Below are 26,551 nucleotides of genomic sequence, written 5' to 3' on the forward strand. Positions count from 1 at the left end.
TCACGACTTTTTTTAATTCTTCCCAAAATTGTACCTGGGATGTGTGGCGCCCTTTTGATTCCTTTTCATGTGATCAGAGCATAATAAGTAGTCATATTTCGATGAAAAATATGAAATTTAAAAAAAAACATATCTTGAACGTGATTTCATATCAAATTTAAATGACTAAAACTTCGTCGAATGCCACTTTTGTTGCGAGAGAAGCGTTTATTTGGGTTCTGGGAACCCGTATAAGTATCCTGAGAGAAATTTGAGAACTTTCATTTTTGGCCGAAATTTGGCAATTTTGTAAGGCTATACCCTTATGATTTTGTTCGATTTTGGCCATAATCATGCCTTTTTTAATTCTTCCCAAAATTGTACCTGGGATGTGTAGCGCCCGTTTGATTCCTTTCCATGTGATCAGAGCAGAATAAACACTCATATTTCGGTGAAAAATGAAATTTAAAAACCACATCTTGACGTGATTTCATATCAAATTTAAATGACTAAAACTTCGTCGAATGCCACTTTTGTTGCGAGAGAAGCGTTTATGTGGGTTCTGGGAACCCGTATAAGTATCCTGAGAGAAATTTGAGAACTTTCATTTTTGGCCGAAATTTGGCAATTTTGTAAGGCTATATACCCTTATGACTTTGTTCGATTTTGGCCAAAATCACGACTTTTTTTCATTCTTCTCAAAATTGTACCTGGGGAGTATGGCGCCCTTTTGATTCCTTTCCATGTGATCAAAGCAGAATAAACACTCATATTTCGGTGAAAAATGAAATTTAAAAACCACATCTTGAGGTGATTTCATATCAAATTTGAATGACTAAAACTTCGTCGAATTCCACTTTTGTCACAAGAGAAGCGTTTATTTAGGTTCTGGGAACCCGTATAAGTATACTGAGAGAAATTTGAGAACTTTCATTTTTGGCCGAAATTTGTAAGGCTATACCCTTATGATTTTGTTGGATTTTGGCCAAAATCACGACTTTTTTAATTCTTCCCAAAATTGTACCTGGGATGTGTGGCGCCCTTTTGATTCCTTTCCATGTGATCAAAGCAGAATAAACACTCATATTTCGGTGAAAAATGAAATTTAAAAAAACCACATCTTGACGTGATTTCATATCAAATTTAAATGGCTAAAACTTCGTCGAAATCCACTTTTGTTGCGAGAGAAGCGTTTATTTGGGTTCTGGGAACCCGTATAAGTATCCTGAGAGAAATTTGAGAACTTTCATTTTTGGCCGAAATTTGGCAATTTTGTAAGGCCCTTATGATTTTGTTGGAGTTTTGCCAAAATCACGACTTTTTTTAATTCTTCCCAAAATTGTACCTGGGATGTGTGGCGCCCTTTTGATTCCTTTTCATGTGATCAGAGCAGAATAAACACTCATATTTCGATGAAAAATATGAAATTTAAAAAAAACCATATCTTGACGTGATTTCATATCAAATTTAAATGACTAAAACTACGTCGAATTCCACTTTTGTCACAAGAGAAGCGTTTATTTAGGTTCTGGGAACCCGTATAAGTATCCTGAGAGAAATTTCAGAACTTTCATTTTTGGCCGAAATTTGGCAATTTTGTAAGGCCCTTATGATTTTGTTGGAGTTTGTCCAAAATCACGACTTTTTTAATTCTTCCCAAAATTGTACCTGGGATGTGTAGCGCCCGTTTGATTCCTTTCCATGTGATCAGAGCAGAATAAACACTCATATTTCGGTGAAAAATGAAATTTAAAAACCACATCTTGACGTGATTTCATATCAAATTTAAATGACTAAAACTTCGTCGAATGCCACTTTTGTTGCGAGAGAAGCGTTTATGTGGGTTCTGGGAACCCGTATAAGTATCCTGAGAGAAATTTGAGAACTTTCATTTTTGGCCGAAATTTGGCAATTTTGTAAGGCTATATACCCTTATGACTTTGTTCGATTTTGGCCAAAATCACGACTTTTTTTCATTCTTCTCAAAATTGTACCTGGGGAGTATGGCGCCCTTTTGATTCCTTTCCATGTGATCAAAGCAGAATAAACACTCATATTTCGGTGAAAAATGAAATTTAAAAACCACATCTTGAGGTGATTTCATATCAAATTTGAATGACTAAAACTTCGTCGAATTCCACTTTTGTCACAAGAGAAGCGTTTATTTAGGTTCTGGGAACCCGTATAAGTATACTGAGAGAAATTTGAGAACTTTCATTTTTGGCCGAAATTTGTAAGGCTATACCCTTATGATTTTGTTGGATTTTGGCCAAAATCACGACTTTTTTAATTCTTCCCAAAATTGTACCTGGGATGTGTGGCGCCCTTTTGATTCCTTTCCATGTGATCAAAGCAGAATAAACACTCATATTTCGGTGAAAAATGAAATTTAAAAAAACCACATCTTGACGTGATTTCATATCAAATTTAAATGGCTAAAACTTCGTCGAAATCCACTTTTGTTGCGAGAGAAGCGTTTATTTGGGTTCTGGGAACCCGTATAAGTATCCTGAGAGAAATTTGAGAACTTTCATTTTTGGCCGAAATTTGGCAATTTTGTAAGGCCCTTATGATTTTGTTGGAGTTTTGCCAAAATCACGACTTTTTTTAATTCTTCCCAAAATTGTACCTGGGATGTGTGGCGCCCTTTTGATTCCTTTTCATGTGATCAGAGCAGAATAAACACTCATATTTCGATGAAAAATATGAAATTTTAAAAAAACCATATCTTGACGTGATTTCATATCAAATTTAAATGACTAAAACTACGTCGAATTCCACTTTTGTCACAAGAGAAGCGTTTATTTAGGTTCTGGGAACCCGTATAAGTATCCTGAGAGAAATTTCAGAACTTTCATTTTTGGCCGAAATTTGGCAATTTTGTAAGGCCCTTATGATTTTGTTGGAGTTTGTCCAAAATCACGACTTTTTTAATTCTTCCCAAAATTGTACCTGGGATGTGTGGCGCCCTTTTGATTCCTTTTCATGTGATCAGAGCAGAATAAACACTCATATTTCGATGAAAAATATGAAATTTAAAAAAAAACATATCTTGAACGTGATTTCATATCAAATTTAAATGACTAAAACTTCGTCGAATTCCACTTTTGTCACAAGAGAAGCGTTTATTTAGGTTCTGGGAACCCGTATAAGTATACTGAGAGAAATTTGAGAACTTTCATTTTTGGCCGAAATTTGGCAATTTTGTAAGGCTATACCCTTATGATTTTGTTGGATTTTGGCCAAAATCACGACTTTTTTAATTCTTCCCAAAATTGTACCTGGGATGTGTGGCGCCCTTTTGATTCCTTTCCATGTGATCAGAGCAGAATAAACACTCATATTTCGGTGAAAAATGAAATTTAAAAACCATATCTTGACGTGATTTCATATCAAATTTAAATGACTAAAACTTCGTCGAATGCCACTTTTGTTGCGAGAGAAGCGCTTATTTATGTTCTGGGAACCCGTATAAGTATCCTGAGATAAATTTGAGAACTTTCATTTTTGGCCGAAATTTGGCAATTTTGTAAGGCTATATACCCTTATGACTTTGTTGGATTTTGGCCAAAATCACGACTTTTTTTCATTCTTCTCAAAATTGTACCTGGGGAGTATGGCGCCCTTTTGATTCCTTTCCATGTGATCAAAGCAGAATAAACACTCATATTTCGGTGAAAAATGAAATTTAAAAACCACATCTTGAGGTGATTTCATATCAAATTTGAATGACTAAAACTTCGTCGAGTTCCACTTTTGTCACAAGAGAAGCGTTTATTTAGGTTCTGGGAACCCGTATAAGTATCCTGAGAGAAATTTGAGAACTTTCATTTTTGGCCGAAATTTGTAAGGCTATATATACCCTTATGATTTTGTTGGATTTTGGCCAAAATCACGACTTTTTTAATTCTTCCCAAAATTGTACCTGGGATGTGTGGCGCCCTTTTGATTCCTTTCCATGTGATCAAAGCAGAATAAACACTCATATTTCGGTGAAAAATGAAATTTAAAAACCACATCTTGACGTGATTTCATATCAAATTTAAATGACTAAAACTACGTCGAATTCCACTTTTGTTGCGAGAGAAGCGTTTATTTCGGTTCTGGGAACCCGTATAAGTATCCTGAGAGAAATTTCAGAACTTTCATTTTTGGCCGAAATTTGGCAATTTTGTAAGGCCCTTATGATTTTGTTGGAGTTTGGCCAAAATCACGACTTTTTTAATTCTTCCCAAAATTGTACCTGGGATGTGTGGCGCCCTTTTGATTCCTTTCCATGTGATCAGAGCAGAATAAACACTCATATTTCGATGAAAAATATGAAATTTAAAAAAAACCATATCTTGAACGTGATTTCATATCAAATTTAAATGACTAAAACTACGTCGAATTCCACTTTTGTTGCGAGAGAAGCGTTTATTTGGGTTCTGGGAACCCGTATAAGTATCCTGAGAGAAATTTGAGAACTTTCATTTTTGGCCGAAATTTGGCAATTTTGTAAGGCTATACCCTTATGATTTTGTTGGATTTTGGCCAAAATCACGACTTTTTTAATTCTTCCCAAAATTGTACCTGGGATGTGTGGCGCCCTTTTGATTCCTTTCCATGTGATCAGAGCAGAATAAACACTCATATTTCAATGAAAAATATGAAATTTAAAAAATAAATAAATAAATATAAATATAAATATAAAAAAATATAAATATAATTCTTCCCAATTCTTCCCAATTCCCAATTCTTCCCAAAATTGTACCTGGGATGTGTAGCGCCCTTTTGATTCCTTTCCATGTGATCAGAGCAGAATAAACAGCCATATGTCGGTGAAAAATGAAATTTAAAAACCACATCTTGACGTGATTTCATATCAAATTTAAATGACTAAAACTTCGTCGAATGCCACTTTTGTTGCGAGAGAAGCGTTTATTTCGGTTCTGGGAACCCGTATAAGTATCCTGAGATAAATTTGAGAACTTTCATTTTTGGCCGAAATTTGGCAATTTTGTAAGGCTATATACTCTTATGACTTTGTTCGATTTTGGCCAAAATCACGACTTTTTTAATTCTTTCCAAAATTGTACCTGGGGAGTATGGCGCCCTTTTGATTCCTTTCCATGTGATCAAAGCAGAATAAACACTCATATTTCGGTGAAAAATGAAATTTAAAAACCACATCTTGAGGTGATTTTATATCAAATTTGAATGACTAAAACTTCGTCGAATTCCACTTTTGTCACAAGAGAAGCGTTTATTTAGGTTCTGGGAACCCGTATAAGTATCCTGAGAGAAATTTGAGAACTTTCATTTTTGGCCGAAATTTGTAAGGCTATATATACCCTTATGATTTTGTTGGATTTTGGCCAAAATCACGACTTTTTTAATTCTTCCCAAAATTGTACCTGGGATGTGTGGCGCCCTTTTGATTCCTTTCCATGTGATCAAAGCAGAATAAACACTCATATTTCGGTGAAAAATGAAATTTAAAAACCACATCTTGACGTGATTTCATATCAAATTTAAATGACTAAAACTACGTCGAATTCCACTTTTGTCACAAGAGAAGCGTTTATTTATGTTCTGGGAACCCGTATAAGTATCCTGAGAGAAATTTCAGAACTTTCATTTTTGGCCGAAATTTGGCAATTTTGTAAGGCTATAATACCCTTATGATTTTGTTGGATTTTGGCCAAAATCACGACTTTTTTTCATTCTTCTCAAAATTGTACCTGGGGAGTATGGCGCCCTTTTGATTCCTTTCCATGTGATCAAAGCAGAATAAACACTCATATTTCGGTGAAAAATGAAATTTAAAAACCACATCTTGAGGTGATTTCATATCAAATTTGAATGACTAAAACTTCGTCGAATTCCACTTTTGTCACAAGAGAAGCGTTTATTTAGGTTCTGGGAACCCGTATAAGTATCCTGAGAGAAATTTCAGAACTTTCATTTTTGGCCGAAATTTGTAAGGCTATATATACCCTTATGACTTTGTTCGATTTTGGCCAAAATCACGACTTTTTTTCATTCTTCCCAAAATTGTACCTGGGGAGTATGGCGCCCTTTTGATTCCTTTCCATGTGATCAAAGCAGAATAAACACTCATATTTCGGTGAAAAATGAAATTTAAAAACCACATCTTGAGGTGATTTCATATCAAATTTAAATGACTAAAACTTCGTCGAATTTCACTTTTGTCACAAGAGAAGCGTTTATTTAGGTTCTGGGAACCCGTATAAGTATACTGAGAGAAATTTCAGAACTTTCATTTTTGGCCGAAATTTGGCAATTTTGTAAGGCCCTTATGATTTTGTTGGAGTTTGGCCAAAATCACGACTTTTTTAATTCTTCCCAAAATTGTACCTGGGATGTGTGGCGCCCTTTTGATTCCTTTCCATGTGATCAGAGCAGAATAAACACTCATATTCCGATGAAAAATATGAAATTTAAAAAAAACACATCTTGAACGTGATTTCATATCAAATTTAAATGACTAAAACTTCGTCGAATTCCACTTTTGTTGCGAGAGAAGCGTTTATTTGGGTTCTGGGAACCCGTATAAGTATACTGAGAGAAATTTGAGAACTTTCATTTTTGGCCGAAATTTGGCAATTTTGTAAGGCTATATACCCTTATGACTTTGTTCGATTTTGGCCAAAATCACGACTTTTTTTCATTCTTCCCAAAATTGTACCTGGGGAGTATGGCGCCCTTTTGATTCCTTTCCATGTGATCAAAGCAGAATAAACACTCATATTTCGGTGAAAAATGAAATTTAAAAACCACATCTTGACGTGATTTCATATCAAATTTAAATGACTAAAACTTCGTCGAATTCCACTTTTGTCACAAGAGAAGCGTTTATTTAGGTTCTGGGAACCCGTATAAGTATCCTGAGAGAAATTTGAGAACTTTCATTTTTGGCCGAAATTTGGCAATTTTGTAAGGCCCTTATGATTTTGTTGGAGTTTGGCCAAAATCACGACTTTTTTAATTCTTCCCAAAATTGTACCTGGGATGTGTGGCGCCCTTTTGATTCCTTTCCATGTGATCAGAGCAGAATAAACAGCCATATTCCGATGAAAAATATGAAATTTAAAAAAAACACATCTTGACGTGATTTCATATCAAATTTAAATGACTAAAACTTCGTCGAATTCCACTTTTGTTGCGAGAGAAGCGTTTATTTGGGTTCTGGGAACCCGTATAAGTATCCTGAGATAAATTTGAGAACTTTCATTTTTGGCCGAAATTTGGCAATTTTGTAAGGCTATATACCCTTATGACTTTGTTCGATTTTGGCCAAAATCACGACTTTTTTTCATTCTTCCCAAAATTGTACCTGGGGAGTATGGCGCCCTTTTGATTCCTTTCCATGTGATCAAAGCAGAATAAACACTCATATTTCGGTGAAAAATGAAATTTAAAAACCACATCTTGACGTGATTTCATATCAAATTTAAATGACTAAAACTTCGTCGAATTCCACTTTTGTCACAAGAGAAGCGTTTATTTAGGTTCTGGGAACCCGTATAAGTATCCTGAGAGAAATTTGAGAACTTTCATTTTTGGCCGAAATTTGGCAATTTTGTAAGGCTATACCCTTATGATTTTGTTCGATTTTGGCAAAAATCACGACTTTTTTAATTCTTTCCAAAATTGTACCTGGGGAGTATGGCGCCCTTTTGATTCCTTTCCATGTGATCAGAGCAGAATAAACACTCATATTTCGATGAAAAATATGAATTTAAAAAAACCATATCTTGACGTGATTTCATATCAAATTTAAATGACTAAAACTTCGTCGAATTCCACTTTTGTTGCGAGAGAAGCGTTTATTTAGGTTCTGGGAACCCGTATAAGTATCCTGAGAGAAATTTGAGAACTTTCATTTTTGGCCGAATTTGGCAATTTTGTAAGGCTATAATACCCTTATGATTTTGTTGGATTTTGGCCAAAATCACGACTTTTTTTCATTCTTCCCTAAATTGTACCTGGGGAGTCTGGCGCCCTTTTGATTCCTTTCCATGTGATCAAAGCCGAATAAACACTCATATTTCGATGAAAAATGAAATTTAAAAACCATATCTTGACGTGATTTCATATCAAATTTAAATGTCTAAAACTTCGTCGAATTCCACTTTTGTTGCGAGAGAAGCGTTTATTTAGGTTCTGGGAACCCGTATAAGTATTCTGAGAGAAATTTGAGAACTTTCATTTTTGGCCCAGATTTGGCAATTTTGTAAGGTTGATTTTGTACTTATGATTTTGTTCGATTTTGGGATTCTGGATTGTTCGATTCTGTTAGGTTCTGGGAACCCGTATAAGTATCCTGAGAGAAATTTGAGAACTTTCATTTTTGTCCGAAATTTGGCAATTTTGTAAGGCGCCCTTTTGATTTCTTTCCATGTGATCGGATATGTGAACAGTCATATTTCGGTGAAAATTGAAATTTAAAAACCATATCTTGACGTGATTTCATATCAAATTTAAATGACTGAAAATTCGTCGAATTCCACTGTTGTTGCGAGAGAAGCGTTTATTTAGGTTCTGGGAAACCGTATAAGTATCCTGAGAGAAATTTGAGAACTTTGATTTTTGGCCGAGATTTGGCAATTTTGTAAGGGATTATAATACCCTTATGATTTTGTTCGATTTTGGCCAAAATCACGACTTTCTTAATTCTTCCCAAAATTGTACCTGGGATGTGTGGCGCCCTTTTGATTCCTTTCCATGTGATCAGAGCAGAATAAATAGTCATATTTCGGTGTAAAATGAAATTTAAAAACCATATCTTGACGTGATTTCATATCAAATTGTTCCCGAAACAGACTTATATGATAGAGCGGCTCATTCTTTTACCAACCAGGCAATAAAACTGCGATAATAGGTCCATATCTTATAGGAAAATGATATAATATTGATGTCAATGTTCAAATGTCATTTTTAAGAAAATAATAGCTCAGTCAACCGATTTTTTTTGTTGGATTAAATGACAAGGAATCGATATAATCCATCCTGATCGAAATCGGAAAGATTCGATTTTTGGTCGAAATTTGACATTTTGATAAGGGTATATGACTTTTTAGTATGTCTTTTTCAAATTTGGTCGAAATCGTGATTTTTTTAATTGTTCCCTAAACAGGCCTATGTGATAGAGCGGCCCATTCTGCTTCCAACCAGGCAATAAAACTTCGATAATAGGTCCATATCTTAGAGGAAAATTAATAATATTGATATAAATTGTCAGTTTTAAGAGCACAAGGGATGCACCTTGTACAATCATACCATTTGCGTAATACGCTCTCATAGAGAGTTATTTATAGCTATTCATACGCATTCACAGTAGTTGAATTACTGTGGTCGAGGGTTGCGTTATTCGGTCTGTGGCGAGAAAGTCCGGTGTTCGATTCCTACCTTCGCCTGATAAGTCCCAATAGGACGAAACCGGTCGTGAAGTGGATTTGTTTCTGGTGTGTGAATTTAACATAGCGATTGATTCTTGAGAAAGGAAGTGTCCAATAGAGAAGCAGTGATTGAGAGCCCACAAAGTCGTTGTATAATGTCTCTGTATACTGCAATTATTTTGCCGTAGTTGAGTTTTGACTTGCAACACACTATTCACTGATGACTTGTCGACATTTTTGCTATAAAAAATTGTACTGTACTTCTATCGGATCTTAAACGCTCATGTTCAAACGACCAATTATAATTGTCTTCATACAAGAAATTCAAAAAGGAGATACTATTTGCCGCTAATTTTTTTTTACGCTGGGTTCAAACATTTCTTTATTTTTAAAATAAATGAATAACTTAAAGTGAAATTACATTAATGGAGAATCTGTAATTTAAAAGATTAATTGGATACAAAATGAAAACTTGTCTGCTTTCTATTAACCAGTGGCACATTTATATTTTAACGATTACGCATAATTTGAGAAATGCTGACTTTGGTCTCCGATGTTAACAGATTGTACTTCGTATGCCTCTACGTTAGATATCGTATATAACACCCCAGGATTAGTGCAAACTTAACTAATATCGACATTATTCGAATTAGACGTAAATGAATTTTAATTTGAAAGGACAAGTCTCCGAGTAAAACTGAAAAAGACGCATTGCTAGTCTTTGTGGGAGGAAAGTTTCAAAACATTTCCTAAATAAATGTTCATTCATCCAAAATAAGGAAAAGGATAATATTGTTGTTGTCCATTATCAAATATATAGCAAAACTTTGACGATATGCGTGTAGTATAGTAAAGTAAAGCAGTGTGATTAACTTGATGGTTATATAGCAAAATAAGTAATGAAGTTTGGAAGTGTACATGATGTTTAATGAACCTTTCAGACTTGTCACTTTATAGTTCGCTTGACTGTGCAGCTCGTTGTGTGGAGTTACTTTCACCTGTACGACGTGTCTTAGAGCTAGATTTATTCTTCTCGTTACTCCATTCACTAAGGTAGGCCCTAGTTTTCTTGAATCTATTTACCACCTCTGGATTTTTCAAGCAGATGAAAATGAATAAAATGAATCCTTGAAGGGACGTAAACAGGCAAAACAAATATTCAAATACAACAGACTCTCGGTTAGGAATCATTGCCAAAAAACCAAAAATCCATGACATTCCTAGGAGAAACCAGAATACGACGAACTGCTGCAACCTTGAGAACATCTCTTTCTTCTTGTATTCCTTGGCATTACTTGACATTATCGGACGGAAGACGATGTTACGAAGAAGAAGAATAAATACAACCAAGTTAAACAAGACCATTACCAGTACTTCCAAAATAAGTCCAAAAAGTAGTCCTTGACCCGAGGGCAAAAAACAACTGCGAAGTATGAAACAATAAAATACTTCAGATTACCAAATATTCCTTTTAATAGGACCAGATATGAATCCACATTTATCATGTATCACCAGTAGTATTCGTTAAATATCTTTGTCAAATTGAATTTGTTCTGTTATCACTGCATACTTTCTCTTCCTATTAAATGTTAACAATATTTGAGTAGTTAAACGCATTAAGTTTGCAATACAATTAACAGAAAACGGAATTCGACATAGTATATTGAATTTGTCATCTAATTTAACGCTGCATTTTTCATTCCTTGATATGAAAATAGTAAGAAAAAACACCCGATACCTTACCCATGACAAGCTATTAAACTACTGTTCTTTTTATATTAAATAACAAATAAACATAACCATCTTGAACAAAAGGTCCAATTATATTGATTTTGCACAGTTGTTAGGCAAGATATTGAAGAAACTTTAAGCTACAATATCTCATTCTACATATATTCGAATGTTGTTACTTAAAACAAATTATATAAATGGAACTATTATGATATTTTGACAACAACAAAACAACTTACTATCCATCTACTTCTTGAGATGAAAGGAAGAGCACACTCAAAACAGGGATCAAGCACAGGCCTTTGGAGGAAAATTTACATTTTTTAAATTTGGTCTTGAAATATTAATAATGAAGTAAACAGAGATAAAAAAATACAAAAATAATGTTTCGTTTTACAGCAAAATCAAATCAAAATTGTATAAACAAATTATTCATCAACAGATTCGTTCATTGAAGTAAGTTATCAGAATGATAATTTTCATCAAATATAAGAACACTGGAAATTAAAATTTCGAAGTCACAACCAACTGAATATTGGCACAGAAGCAAGATACTAAAGGGTTTTCATTACCCTTTTTTTATTTATTTATGCTATTATCACTGTGATACAGTGTGTCTTTAGCTATTTCAGTGTCATTCACCCTTGAATCTTTATCACAAAATGTTTATGTATAGAAGAAAATATAGATATCTGAGTAAATTAAGTCATCCACCCTTCCTGTTTCAGTCACTCTCATTCATCCCTCTAGTTTCATTCACCCCACGATAACTTCATTCACCCTTCGGTGAACCATTCACCTGTTTAAGAAGCACTGTGCTTCCGATACATATGATCAATTTATGTGTTACAACCTTAAGCAAATTTATCGCTTCCTAACGATACATCTAATTAGAAATAATTGAATTTTGAAACGGAAGGTGATAGTGAATTCACTATAGATAAGTAACACGACGAAGAGCACACTGCACCCTGACTAGACGAACTGATGAAAGTTCTAAGTTAGTGTCGTTTACCATGTTAGTCAATAAAAATAACACACATTTTAATGTTAAGTGTAATCCAAATCAATGATACAACTTTCATAACAGAAAATGCATCAATTCTGACAATGCATTAGCTAGAAATAAATGCAAAACTTTTGATTGTGGATCACCTTGATATGATATCATTGTCTCCAAGACAAAAGTCTGTTTTGGGACAATTATTTAGTAACGTATTATCAAATTCAATTAACCTTTATTCGGTAAGAGTTTCATTAATTGGTATTCTGTAAGGAAAGCGTAAATTGGTATGCACAGATGATTACAGTGACTCAGCCAAAGAGCGATCATCACCTTTTTTTTCTTCATAGACTGAAAACTAAACTTTTAACAATGCAGTTTGAAACCTCAGAGAACAAAACACGAACTTTTCATTAGCATCAAATGGAAATGTAACAAAATACTTCACACAATACATACCGTATACGGACACAGCAGACACGGAAACAAAATACTTTAGTTTCAACTGAAACAATTTGGGTGTTTTAAATTTGACAAACAGCAAGTACATGTGCAATGCTTCTACAGACATCCACGCTACAGTCGTCAAACATAAGTAGTGTATCGTTGTAGCAATATTATTGCAATGTCTTGGCTTGTCGATGACGAAATCTCCCACCAGGAAAACTACGTAGAAAGCTAACAAGCATAGGCAAAGATTGAGATGGATTTGTGATGCTTGCTTCGTTCGTAGTCCTCTGTAAGAACGGAAATATAAATCAAGATGAATCAATACAATTTACCAAGTCCCGTATGATGACAAAAATCCGCGATTTCTTTACAAAATTAATAAGCCAAATGGAGGATTAAAATGTTTGTTAAATATCGGCGTATTTTAAAGTAATTGATAAGTCAATGCTAACTGAAAATTAAAGTTTATTGTAGGGTCAATACTTTACTACAACAACCTAACAACATTCGATTCATTGAGCTACATCAGACCATGAAATATTCGAGAGAAAAACACATTAACGTAGACAATATGAGTTTCATTCCACTACCGTAATAATTATATATTAAACATCATTATTATCGTATATAATATTCAAACTGTGCTTTTTGATACTCAGTAACCAATTTAAGTATATATATATATGAGATAAATTTAATGAGGAATCTTCTATTTTATAGTACAGTATTGCATGGGATTTGGAATGTTCCTGTTATTAGAATCAAGAAGACGAAGACTGAGTCATTACCAGATTGATACCGGAACATCACACAAATAGAAGGTACTTACAAGCTGAGAAAATAATGCACTTACCCTATTAGTGATAATGATGAGATGCAAAGAATTAAGCCACTTATCGAAAGAGATGACCCTACTACGGTTATAATTGAAAGGGCTTCTGGAAGATCTGAGCCAATTCCCTTTAGACAAGTGTAGAAATAAATACAAATTCAAACTAGTTACGCTCGAATGATTTCTCAGATAAGGTTGGGGCAAAGCATCCTGATTGCCCAGGCAGCGGGGATTATACATTATACATTTGATATGCGCATGAGCACAAATTGTTCTTCATAGACAATCCGTCACAATCCGTAACTAAATTTCATTCAGTAACATATATCAAAGTTATCTATAGAGAAGGGCATATGATTAAACCTAGAAATATAGGAGAGTTATGTTGTGACTTCAGACGTAGGCTAAAGAACGGTTAAATCAAGGTGAATTAAGTATATTACGTTACATTAACTATGGATTAACGTATAAACACAAATTATGTTAAGCTACACGTCAACACAACTCATAGAACGTGTCAATGCCTGCATTTTTCTTCTGTCTAATACGTAACTTACGACGAGCACGGCGAAGCTGGTAAGATGGTTACATGTGCACACTGTCTGATTCTTGTCTTTGGTTAATGTGCAACCTTCAGCGGACCATGTTCCTCCATTGCCTTCCTCTGAAACTGACCAGAAGACGCACTTTTCTTCTTTTACAACTTCGTTTTGTCCAAGAGGCTAAATTTAAAATTAAAAATACAAGATATTACCTCTCTTTTGATAGAGTTTACTTTTCTGCCCTAAATATAACCAAAAATATAATTATACATATTTCTTATTTTCTTTAACATTTGAAGTGCAGTAAAAGATTTGTTAGGAAGAAATGTTTCAGCTTAAACCTGGAACTGCAGGTCCACGTGAACTGTTAACAGAAAATGTGTATTTCTCTATTAACTAAACACTAAAGCATCGCAAACAAGTATGCGACAGAATGTTGGCTGAATATTAGTTACAAGACAAGGATAGAATTCGTTATGAACAATACAAGTGTTTACTTTGTAATTAGTGGACAGTAAATGCCCTATATGGACTTACGGGTGCTATTGTAAACCTGGTAACGATAGAATTTTCAGGCGGTAGATCCTTAATGACAACGTTAGCTACCTCTAAGGTCGCTGCAATAACTTGACTAGCAATTTCTTGTCTGTTCTTGCTTCTATCTTTCTCGGGTGCAGAAGTCGATGAAGCTTGACTCGTTTGAAATAATCGGGAATCCTTGTAAATGAAGAAGCTAATTGGAACGTGAGTAATAGTTGGATCAACTGAAACCGGAGAAAAAGTTAATAATTACTTTCTAAGATGTTGCACGAGGTATATGTGAGTATTTATGATTTAGAAAAATAAAACAAAACATTGGACTCATATTATGACATGTGTGTTTGGTTCGATATGTCATTTCATGCGAAACATATTGCAAAAGGCATCTTCTCAAATGAACAGTAAATTCAATTCCCAAGATTTTTGATTACGTTTTTGTGACAGCCCTCAATGTTTGTCCAATGTACATCGTTCATTGTTAATTCAATATTGTAAAATGATTATTATATTGTGTAATGGGTTTTGAAGAAAGAATTGACATGACTGACGTTTGATTGAAATCGGAGTTTGCAGTGATACTTCGTCGTAAATTAATAGCATAAATACATCGCTTCAATAGTGACCTTTACCTTCCAATGCTAGTTCCAATATCATTGATGGTACATAAATCGATGTTGTGCTGTTATCTGTTCGTACTTCCTGCTCATCGTTATATAGCCGTGTGTTTTCCTCGGCAAGATCAGCATTCAAAGCATCTCGGCCAGTGGTATTACTTGGCGGTAAATTGATAAATGTGACCGCCTTGGTTATGTCTGGGTCTAACTTAACTGCTTGAACGCCAACGTTATGTTGTACGTCCGTAAAGTTGTTAGGATTTTTTTGAACATTAGATATTTGCTGTTCCAAGGATACAATGACACTACTAGATACGACAGTTTGTTCCAAACTTCTTTCATGTACTTCCATTAGGTTGTTCACCGTCCCTACTACGGACTCTGTAACCTTTAAAATGAATACAAACGAATAGGTAATGTTTATTGTGAAATTATAGGATTCTGTAAAAGAAATCCTTTCATATGCTTGAAATCAGAAATACTTGTTATTGAAATACTGATGTTAAATTTCACCGTTGAATTTTAACGATGGTAGCAGAGCCATGTGCATGTAATCGGTGCTACACACTAAAATCGTCGGGCTAATGCCGGCATTATCTGGACGCAAAATATTTCCATAAGAGGCAATTGACATCGAAGTTTATGCAACTGAGCGGAGATTGACAGTGGTAAATGGTTTCTCTTTTGATATAAATGGTAACCTGCGGCGATGTATCTAATGTGTTCAAACTGCTATCTCTGATTTCACAAATATAAATTCAATTCAGCAAAATAAGTCTATGATAGGATACCATTATTTAAGATAAATGTAAAAACAGGTAAAAACGAACATCTTCACAGCTTTACCGGCGTAGACATAAACAATGAATTGCACCTAATGTATAATCAGGCATTACTTACTTCTGGTGAAGAACTATTGACATTAGCAATGTTTCGTAATGACTCGGCCACATCTTCTACCTCTGATACGTCAAGATCTTCCGTCTGAGTTGTTACAAGTGCTAGATCGCTGGCAACCTCATCGACATTTTCCTCGGTTACAGTCGTCTGCGAGATAAGTCAATGTATTGCTATTAAAATGATCATTGTGACTACGGTAACTAAATTTTAATTTAATATTGTAAATAAAAAATCAAACGTATAAAATTATGCCCATCGATCTCTTTCAAAGGCAGCCTAAAAAGCAGAGGACACAACTTCAATTTCAGACAGATGAAACAGTTAATTGGAGTAAGGAGATGGTGGCAAGTCAAAGGGTTGCATGGCCAATAAGACATCATTGACAACAGAATCGATGTCTTATGAAATACACGAGTCCATCTCAAAAGCCACTGTACTGTTTTCATTCTATTCATTTTAATGCAGAGCTGGGGAAATTAAGTGTCCACATCGAGCAATGTAACTTCACAAACTCACATTAGCAATTCTCTCCACCACATCTGCCGCGTCTTCTGGAGTGTAACATGATGTGAGAACTGGTTCCTCCCATCCATCCTCATCGCAAAATCTCATGGCCAAAGGCTGGTATGCTAATTATAAGAGAGAGCCCCATATAAGGCTGGATGAAACACTGCATTAAGTTACGTATTAGCATATCACAGACAAGAGGAAAGGAAGCAAACTCAAAATATGTTGCCAATTTAAACCAATTTCCTTTTTTCTAATAACTGAGAAATGAACCCAAACTTTTCAAGTTCACTTTGCACCTGTTACAATAATCAATGTAACCACCGGCAATAAGCTATGGGAACATTTCTGGAAGAGGAAAGGAGCATTTACCGTTTGAAGATTCTTCACTGCAGTTTTGTATTGAGTTAACATGTGATCCAGGGTAAGTAGCCCGAAATGTAAGTTGCACACCAGAAAAAGAAAGACTTTGAAATGGACACATTGTGGGAAGTATCTCTGAAATTGTAAAAGAGCATGACTACAATAACCATATGATCATATTGAAGTTTCTGATATCACAACGTAACTTAATGTTATAGGTTATACATAATGATGGATAACAGAGTTGTGGAGATCACTCGTTGTAACAAAAAAGGAATAAGGAGTAATAATACAATCCATTAATCAGTGATATTATGTAAATGATATGCAAATGTTTAGAAAATGAATTATATGGTTGGAAAGCAATGAAGATAAATAACACTGCTTCGGTGCGTTATAAAATATGTCGCTCTTACTAACCTTGGCAAAACGCATCTTCAGAAGTCCACTCTCCATAAAGACACACTGCACTATCATTACCGTTGAATTTCCATCCTTCCGGACATTCATACATGATTTCAGTGCCATTTAGATACAACTCCCCGTCTGGTAAATCAGGAATGTGAGAAACCAATTCATCTGGTGGATGTGGTTCAGCACACGGTAAAGCTTGTAGGAGGAATAATACAATCCATTAATCAGTGATATTATGAAAATAATATGTCAATGTTAAGACAATGAATTATATGGATGGAAAGCAATCGATGATAAAAAACACTGCTTCGGTGCGTTATAAAATATGTCGCTCTTACTAACCTTGGCAAAACGCATCTTCAGAAGTCCACTCTCCATAAAGACACACTGCACTATCATTACCGTTGAATTTCCATCCTTCCGGACATTCATACATGATTTTAGTGCCATTTAGATACAACTCCCCGTCTGGTAAATCGGGAATGTGAGAAACCAATTCATCTGGTGGATGTGGTTCAGCACACGGTAAAGCTTGTAGGAGGAATAATACAATCCACTGATAAGTGATATTATGTAAATGATATGTAAATGTTTAGACAATGAATTCTATGGATGGAAAGCAATGAATTGCTGATAAATAACACTGCTTCGGTGCATTATGAAACACGTCGCTTTTACTAACCTTGGCAAAACGCATCTTCAGAAGTCCACTCTGCATAAAGACACACTGCACTATCACTACCGTACAATTTCCATCCTTCCGGACATTCATACATGATTTCAGTGCCATTTGGATACAACTGCTCTTCTGGTAAATCGGGACTGTGGAGCACAACGGTATCGTTCGATAAAGGCTCGCTACACGATGAAGCTTTTGAGAAAAAGAAAAGACAACTTGATATCCTCACTTTTAGTTACATACTGTAGTATAATATAAAGCAATGGATCAAGAAATGAAATATCAAAAGCATTTACATTAAAAATTGGTTAATTTATCAAACTCACCTTCACAGAAAGCATCTTCAGAAGTCCATTCTCCATAAAGACACACTGCACTATCATTACCCTTAGAATCCCATCCTTTCGGACATTCATAGATGATTTCAGTTCCATTTGGATACAACTCCCCGTCTGGTAAATCAGGAATGTGAGAAACCAATTCATCTGGTGGATGTGGTTCAGCACACGGTAAAGCTTGTAGGAGGAATAATACAATCCATTAATCAGTGATAATATGAAAATAATATGTCAATGTTAAGACAATGAATTATATGGATGGAAAGCAATCGATGATAAAAAACACTGCTTCGGTGCGTTATGAAACACGTCGCTTTTACTAACCTTGGCAAAACGCATCTTCAGAAGTCCACTCTCCATAAAGACACACTGCACTATCACTACCGTACAATTTCCATCCTTCCGGACATTCATACATGATTTTCAGTGCCATTTGGATACAACTGCTCTTCTGGTAAATCGGGACTGTGGAGCACAACGGTATCGTTCGATAAAGGCTCGCTACACGATGAAGCTTTTGAGAAAAAGAAAAGACAACTTGATATCCTCACTTTTAGTTACATACTGTAATATAATATATAGCAATGGATCGAGAAATGAAATATCAAAAGCATTTACATTTAAAAATTGGTTAATTTATCAAAGTCACCTTCACAGAAAGCATCTTCAGAAGTCCATTCTCCATAAAGACACACTGCACTATCATTACCCTTAGAATCCCATCCTTTCGGACATTCATAGATGATTTCAGTTCCATTTGGATACAACTCCCCGTCTGGTAAATCAGGAATGTGAGAAACCAATTCATCTGGTGGATGTGGTTCAGCACACGGTAAAGCTTGTAGGAGGAATAATACAATCCATTAATCAGTGGTATTATGTCAATGACATGTAAATGTTAAGACAATGAATTATATGGATGGAAACCAAATGCTGATAAATAACACTGCTTCAGTGCATTATACAATATGTCGCTCTTCCTAACCATTGCAAAACGCATCTTCAGAAATCCACTCTCCATAAAGACACACTGCACTATCATTACCGTTGAATTTCCATCCGAAAATCTTTTTAGTTTAAGATAACTTAAACTTGAAATGAAACGGCATTTAACCTTAGTTTTAAAATGAGAGTTGCTTGTTACTGTCGAGAGAATTCAAACTAATCATATATATTTAAGACAATTCCGCACTGTATTAAAACAGCAACGACATCCACAATTCAACGAAGGTTATCTGAAGCCGTGCCTAAAGTTGATTTTTGAGGACATGTGAAATACACAACAGACCCATGCACCAACATAAAACCTGATCAGAAAGAAATGCAGATCTTTACAATAACAGTCCCCCGATATCACGTAGCATGGAGAAAAGACTAATCCTAATCGAGTATATATTTAACGACCTTTTACGATCATTGAGATTCAATCCTTCGGGTAAGTTACATTATCATTCCATTTCTCCTTTACATGTCAATGCTAAAATCGATGTTATGTAATTACTGTTAACTTGAGTCAACCTGCTTCGTCATATCCATTTGAACAATTGTGTCGCACAACTACGCTATTGATATACACGCCCAGTTCTTACAATTAAAGTTACTTTCCACAGTTTAATTCTGCAGGTAAAGGGAATGAAGTTATTTCTCTCCATCCAGTTTCATCCATCTACGATCTGATCGTGGTTTCTGTTCTGCTGTTATGATAAAATACTTTTATGTAGTATTTTTTTTTTTGGCAAAAGAGTTTGACGACTATAAATGACACATTCTATTATATGATTATCAATCACAAAGAACATTTTGCTGGAATCTATTAATCGATCACAAAACGGGTTTTCTTTCTAAATTTAATATAACTTATATTTTTTATATAACCAACGTTAGGGAGAACATTACTTTTTATAGTTATCAGCTTTCCTGCAAAGTCATAACTTATCATTCGGAAACTTGATGCCTTTGAAACGAGCGTAAAAACAAACTAATAAGCACTAAGACTTTCTTCAAAGGTCACTAAATCTTATATAAGTTACTAATAAACCATATTGCTCTTTTCACGAAAATTGGGACGAAAATGAATTCACTTACTGTCTGCTGTTGCATTTACTGATTTTACAAAACCTCTGAAACCTATAGAATTAACAGAACCGTCCGCAAGGAGTGTCAACCACATCATGGTTCCTTCTGATAATATTTCTATTTCATTAACAAATGGTCCTCCAGAATACTCTCGAAGAAGTCCTTGTCTGATATCATTACCGTTGCCAATTCTCAGCACATCATACAGTTCCTCCGTAAATAGATATTCAATAGTTAGGAGAATATTGAGTCCGTCGGGTGCGATGAAAAACTCCTCTTGTTGCAGCTTGCACGGGTACCCGCCAGAGTCAAACATATACGAACTCACGTTGTAGCTTGTGTTGACATATGTAGTTTCTGTAAAAAGAACATATGTATGTATATAAGTAGCCGTTGATTTGTGTTACAATATAATTAGATACATCTGCTAACATGTTAAGTATTAGTCAATATTTTATTCTTTATCATGGATTAAATAGTTTTTCTTCTCATATTCAAAGTATGAGTTCGCACATGAAATATATAAAGTATTTATATATATTTTTTGATATAAATATATATATATAAATATATATATATATATATATATATATATATATATATAAATATATATATAAATATATATATATATATAAATATAAATATATATATAGATATATATATATATATATTTATATTTTTATATATATATAGATATATATATATATATATATGTATATATATATATATATATATATAGATATATATTTATTTATAAGTGAATCTGTTCATAGAAACCCGTAATTTGATAAAGTTAACATATTTATCGTTTTTGTGTGTTCCAATAGTCAGAGAATAGACAACATTTAAGCGAAATACATTTGTTACGCTGTTAGTCATATAACATGTCGTAATAATAGTGGATACCATGTGAAACTGACAGGGTAAAATTGAACGTCTCTGGTTGAAATGTGAATATGGTAAAATAAAGCTCCGTCTTATCATAAGGCCCCTTGCTTACTAAGCTCCATCCTTTGGCAATTTGGAGGAAATCTCCATTAGGGAGGAATATATCACTTTTGTATACTTCGCCCGGAAAGTACGTGCTATCTGGAGATGACGACTATGGCCTCAATTCGGTATGTTTTTGTAGTTAATGTGGGATGTTACCTTTCTAAATATCCTTAGGGGACACAACACGACCACCATCTTTGGTTTATATGACAGCATTTGTTAAAGGTCAACCGACAGAGAGTAGTCTGTTAATCTAGTAGCATGTTCTGTATTTATTTAATGCATTAAGCAGAATGCGATTTTTTTTTTATTTGATACCCTAGTTTCATTATTAATTCTTGTTTATTTTGATCTTAGCAAGAAAGCAGTCGTAATCGCTTACCTGAAAGGCTAACACTAGTGTCGAGACCATTAGCACAGTTCTCTTCATTGTCGCAAACGGAGCTTTGTGCTATGCAAGCTCCGTTTAAGCAATTAAACTGGTTTTCACAATCTAGTTCTGTTGAAAAAAATATTGAAGGCAGGTAGTATACTGAACGATTCTGCATATCAGTTTTAAACATTAGAAAGAACCTGCAGTATCTTGACAGCATAAATTTGTCATAACGAACTGAAGTCGAAGACAAACAAATCTTATGTAATATTGTGTCTACCGCGTTAGCGAACTTCAGGAAGCCGAAATATCTAAACAGACCTAAATAGTGCGAACGCGTGTTTTTCGTCATCTCTGATACCTTTACGGTTCGCATTGCAGTCCTTCCGATCTTTTTATTTAACTAATATTTTTTATTTATTATAGCGGATATTCTACTCACCATCAACGGTAGTGCTAACTGGTCTTATGAATCCACTAAACCCACCACCATTGTAGTCATTATCCGTGGTAAATCTCAACCACATCACATTTGTTTCTGATAAAACCTTTATCTCATCATTGAATGGTCCACCCGAGTACTTTAAAATGTGTCCCTCAGTTGTGATGTTCCCGTTGCCTACTCTCAGAATGTCAGTGAAATAACCAGTTTGCAGGTAATCGATGGTAAGGAGCAGCCTTAGTCCATCTGGTGCATAGAAAACCTGCTCTTGAACAAGGTTACATGGGTAATCCTTGTTCGCAAAATTGTCCGATGTTATGTTGCGAAGGGTTGTGATACTCCAAACATCTGCACACATAAAAGATGTTTTATAAGAAAATATGTTTATAAGATGTTCGTAAACGTTTCATTGAATTTTACACTCACTAATTGATAAACCGTCATTTGTAACAGTTCAGCCTTGAAAAGTTTATATGATTTTGTCAATTGGAAATAATTACAGTTGTTTATGGTTTCCCGCTATAAAATGGGGGAAAGTTATAAGTCCATATTTTGTTTGATTTACTTACTAAAACTATTGTGTTCTATGCAAACTAATTTTGATGGTAGGGCGGACATTACAAAACTAATTAAACGAGACCAGCAGAGGGATATATTGTTTTAAACCATCACTAAGTGTTATCCACACAATATAACCGACATTTCCCGCAACTGTTAACTGAAAAGTTCTCTGTATGGCTCTATGCAGTAGTATTATTATTATATATTCATTAAGTAAGTTAGAATATACACAGGTAGGCTTGGTACAATACGCGAGTATAGTCAAATGGGCTCGGGCTTTTTACCTATTTTATTTTCTTTCATAAAGCATCAGTGTACAATTGGATGCTCCCAGATTGCACGAATTATATTGGACCATATTTTCAAAATACTAGCGTAAACTTTCACAGCTGACAGCATTAGTTTCATAATAAAATACCCATACCTGACATAGTTACTCCTGTCCTGTCGACATCGTTAGCACAATTTTGACGATTGTCGTTGCAAGTAGATGTATGTGGTATACATGCGCCGTTCTGACAATTGAATTCGTTTCCGCAATGGAGCTCTGTTGGTAAATATTTCACACAGAAGAAACAGGCGCTGTAGTTACTTGCTCATATTTCTAAATCAGTCATCACCTGAATGTGTTGTGAACTCGACATTCAATCAATTGGTATATAATGTAAAACTATAGTAAGAATAATCAGATGACTACGGAAAGGAATTACTTTCAAGTTAAAACATTGGATCGAAATAGATTTACCCTAGTTAACGGTTTTTTAAATGTTAAGAGCATTGTAATATCGTATTCAAGTAAAATGAATGTAATTCGACCGAAAAATACATATTGATGGAAACGCATGTGGCAATGGAGATTCTGAAAGAGCAAACGTACACTATTTATAAGCTGAAAGACAAAATGTAGTTTCAACTGCACAGAATTTTATATAGACGTAATTCAAATTTAAATTTTGCATGTCACAAACTTCTTGTAAAACTATGGTTTTGACACGTTATGTGCAGGACTAACATTGCAATAATCGCGATGTAATAATAGTTTCATATGTTGTAATGTAGTGTGGAGCAAAGTAGATCCTTATAATCAGGTGTCATGTTTGGGTCTTGTTTTGAGAACATATGCATGGCCAGGTATTGCAATTGATATTAAATTGGTAACTTAAAAAGCGATATCTAGGACTTAAAAAATCGAAATAATGTACACGGTAACGATTTCAAAACATTTACCATGAATATTCATTTCCACCTATTTGGCTTGTCACTTCTGAGAAATTGAACAAGAAAGGGAAGTATGATGTATCTTACCTTCTAGCGTCATGTTAACCGGTTCCACGAAACCACTAAATCCGACCTCCACGTTGTTATCATGATCTGTTATGAAGGTCAACCACATAATGTTTTCCTCTGATAAAACACGAATTTCATTATAAAATGGCCCTCGATCGTACAGCAGAATATTTCTTTCGTTTGTTACATTCCCATTGCCAACTCTAAGGTAGTCTCCGTATTCAGTGTTGAAAGACTCAATGGTGAAAAGCAGATGCAGACCATCGGGTGCGATGTAAACCTCCTCTTGATAAAGGTTGCATAGATATGATCCAGTATCATTATTGTGCGATTTTATGTTATGACGTGATGTAACATTGTAAATATCTGGAAAGGAATATAAGGATCCTCAGAAGGTAAAAAAAAGGAACGTATGATTTATCTTACCATATAACGTCATATTAACTGGTTCCACGAAACCGCTGAAACCATCATAACTGTAATAGCTATCAGATGTGAAGCTTGGTCAATCACATAACGTTTTACTATGGTAAAACACGAATTTAATTTTTAATTTCCCTTGATCGTACAGTAGAATATTTCTTTCGTTTGGAAAAATGCCATTGCCAACTTTGAGGTAGTCTTCGTACTCTGTGTTGAAATACTCAATGTTGAGAAGCAGATGCACACCATCGGGTGCGATGAAAGTTGCCCGGATATGTCCTCGTATCGAAATTGTATGATATAACGTTAAAGCGGCCAGTTACAACATAGACAGCTGCATGATAAATATTTCATTTATTTTTATATTTAACAATTCATTAAAATGTTACAAAACGATCTGGTTTGGTATTTGAAAACTGTTCCAAACGTAACACATTCAAATTGGTTTCAGATGTATCCATTTTATTATACTCCAATAATGCGTTGATTGGATTACTGTCATATTGCCGGAAAAGCAAGTAATTTTTACAAATCAATTTCTTTGAAGAGAAATCTAAAGAGGCTATATTTGCATGGGGAAACAAAAACACCCGCTTGAACTTATATACCAACAGAGAACAATCCTGTGGAATAAAGTGTTATATTAACTTAAAGACAGTTCATTCAAACGTTGCCAAAGTATACCGGACTTTAATACCAATAGATGGACAATAGATACAAATTCAAATTCAAATAAACTTTATTAAGCACCAAATATAGGCAAGTACAGCAAACAATCAAGATCGACTAAGACTAGATAAAACAGAATAAATGACAGATACGATCAAAGGTTTAAATCACAAAGAATTAATTTAAACCATTTATTGCACTAAGGGGGAAAAAAGAAAGAAGGAAACGCATATTTCAAAACAGAAATAAACCTGACTACCTAGTGTAAGTACTATTAAATTAATTAAACCTTATGAAATCCCGAATACCTAGTGTAAAAACTGTGACAATATGTGATAGCCATCGGGACGAAGGTATGTTTGTAACGGTTTGTACTAGTAATTGGGATCTCATCCTTCCACTTTAACCAATAATTCGCCCAGAGAAATGATCATGCAACGGATGATCTGGGTCATCCTGGACAACAAAGCTTACGTTGTCCAGCTTGGGCAGATGGTGATTCTCAATTAGATTTTCCGACATTCGGTTATAAACATAATATTGTTAGGTTGGAGGATATCATTTCCATTATTATCTCTGTGTTGCATTTTAAAACTGAGCGGCAATGTTGTAGAGTCACAATTCCAATACCGGGCTTTTACTTTGGTGCGCATTATCAGTTACTACGAAGTATTGTACGGCGACTTTATTTAACATGTCTGCATTAACAGGTTGCATACACCTGCCATACTATAGTTCAGTCTATGATATAAATTATCAGTCAAATGTTACAGTGACTCTTGGTGTACTTTCCCGTTTCGTTTGCAAGTAATAAACAGAAAGTAAACAGACAAAATAACATATTTTGTTATATACTGTATATATAACTGTTATCCTAGTACATGACTCACCTGAGAGGATGAAACCTATCGTATCAAAACCGTTAGCACAGTTATCACGATTGTCGCAAACAGACCTCTGAGATATACAAGCTCCATTCTTACAATTAAAATCGTTTCCACAATCGAGTTCTGATGGCAAATACAAATAATAATACGATATTACTGCACATTCACTTTTAAGACCAACCTATGTGACTACATGAACATTGCACGTACACTATTTATAAGCTAAAACACAGAATGGGTTTCAACTGCACAGAATAACGCTTATAGACGTAATTCAAATTAAAAGTTTGCATGTGACAGGCTTCTTGCTAAACTATGATTTTCACCCGACGATTGACCAACTTTATTTAATACGCTATGTAATTTAACTAATTTATTATGCTCTTAATTTCATTTCATTGATTGTTCCATGTTACAGTTTATGCCGTTATCGTTTATAAATGTATTGTTTTCCCTTTTTATTGCCATCATATCATTCACGATTGTATTCTTATTGTTTTTTCTTTTTCTACTTTGCTTTTGGATTTCAGGGCCTCAGGGTAGA

At 34.6% G+C, this 26,551-nt stretch overlaps 2 protein-coding genes across 4 annotated transcripts in view; both read right to left on the reverse strand.

Moving 5' to 3' along the window:
* Window positions 1–8,885: 8,885 nt before the first annotated feature.
* LOC139969108 (adhesion G-protein coupled receptor G2-like) lies at window positions 8,886–17,408 on the reverse strand. The gene is made up of 11 exons (XM_071973891.1): window positions 17,286–17,408; window positions 16,875–17,000; window positions 16,512–16,624; window positions 15,996–16,142; window positions 15,111–15,483; window positions 14,479–14,705; window positions 13,957–14,121; window positions 13,421–13,527; window positions 12,577–12,854; window positions 11,354–11,414; window positions 8,886–10,806 (listed from the first exon to the last, which is right to left on the reverse strand). Exons 1-11 carry the CDS (start codon window positions 17,377–17,379, stop codon window positions 10,335–10,337), a joined length of 2,163 nt encoding a protein of 720 aa, XP_071829992.1. The 5' UTR covers window positions 17,380–17,408; the 3' UTR covers window positions 8,886–10,334.
* A 2,852-nt stretch (window positions 17,409–20,260) lies between these two features.
* Window positions 20,261–26,551, reverse strand: part of LOC139969106 (uncharacterized) — a 113,864-nt gene continuing 107,573 nt past the window's right edge. For 2 of the 3 annotated variants that reach the window (XM_071973888.1, XM_071973887.1), the window contains exons 7-12: window positions 26,011–26,130; window positions 24,047–24,394; window positions 23,166–23,288; window positions 22,181–22,528; window positions 21,748–21,864; window positions 20,261–20,729 (exon numbers count right to left, since the gene is read on the reverse strand). In XM_071973888.1, coding sequence (XP_071829989.1) covers window positions 20,374–20,729; window positions 21,748–21,864; window positions 22,181–22,528; window positions 23,166–23,288; window positions 24,047–24,394; window positions 26,011–26,130 — 1,412 coding nt within the window. In that variant the 3' untranslated portion in view covers window positions 20,261–20,373. The remainder of the gene's footprint in view (window positions 20,730–21,747; window positions 21,865–22,180; window positions 22,529–23,165; window positions 23,289–24,046; window positions 24,395–26,010; window positions 26,131–26,551) is intronic. The other variant, XM_071973886.1, reaches the window with a different exon arrangement.

Source organism: Apostichopus japonicus, chromosome 6, assembly GCF_037975245.1.
Source record: "Apostichopus japonicus isolate 1M-3 chromosome 6, ASM3797524v1, whole genome shotgun sequence".
NCBI classification, from domain to species: Eukaryota; Metazoa; Echinodermata; class Holothuroidea; order Aspidochirotida; family Stichopodidae; genus Apostichopus; species Apostichopus japonicus.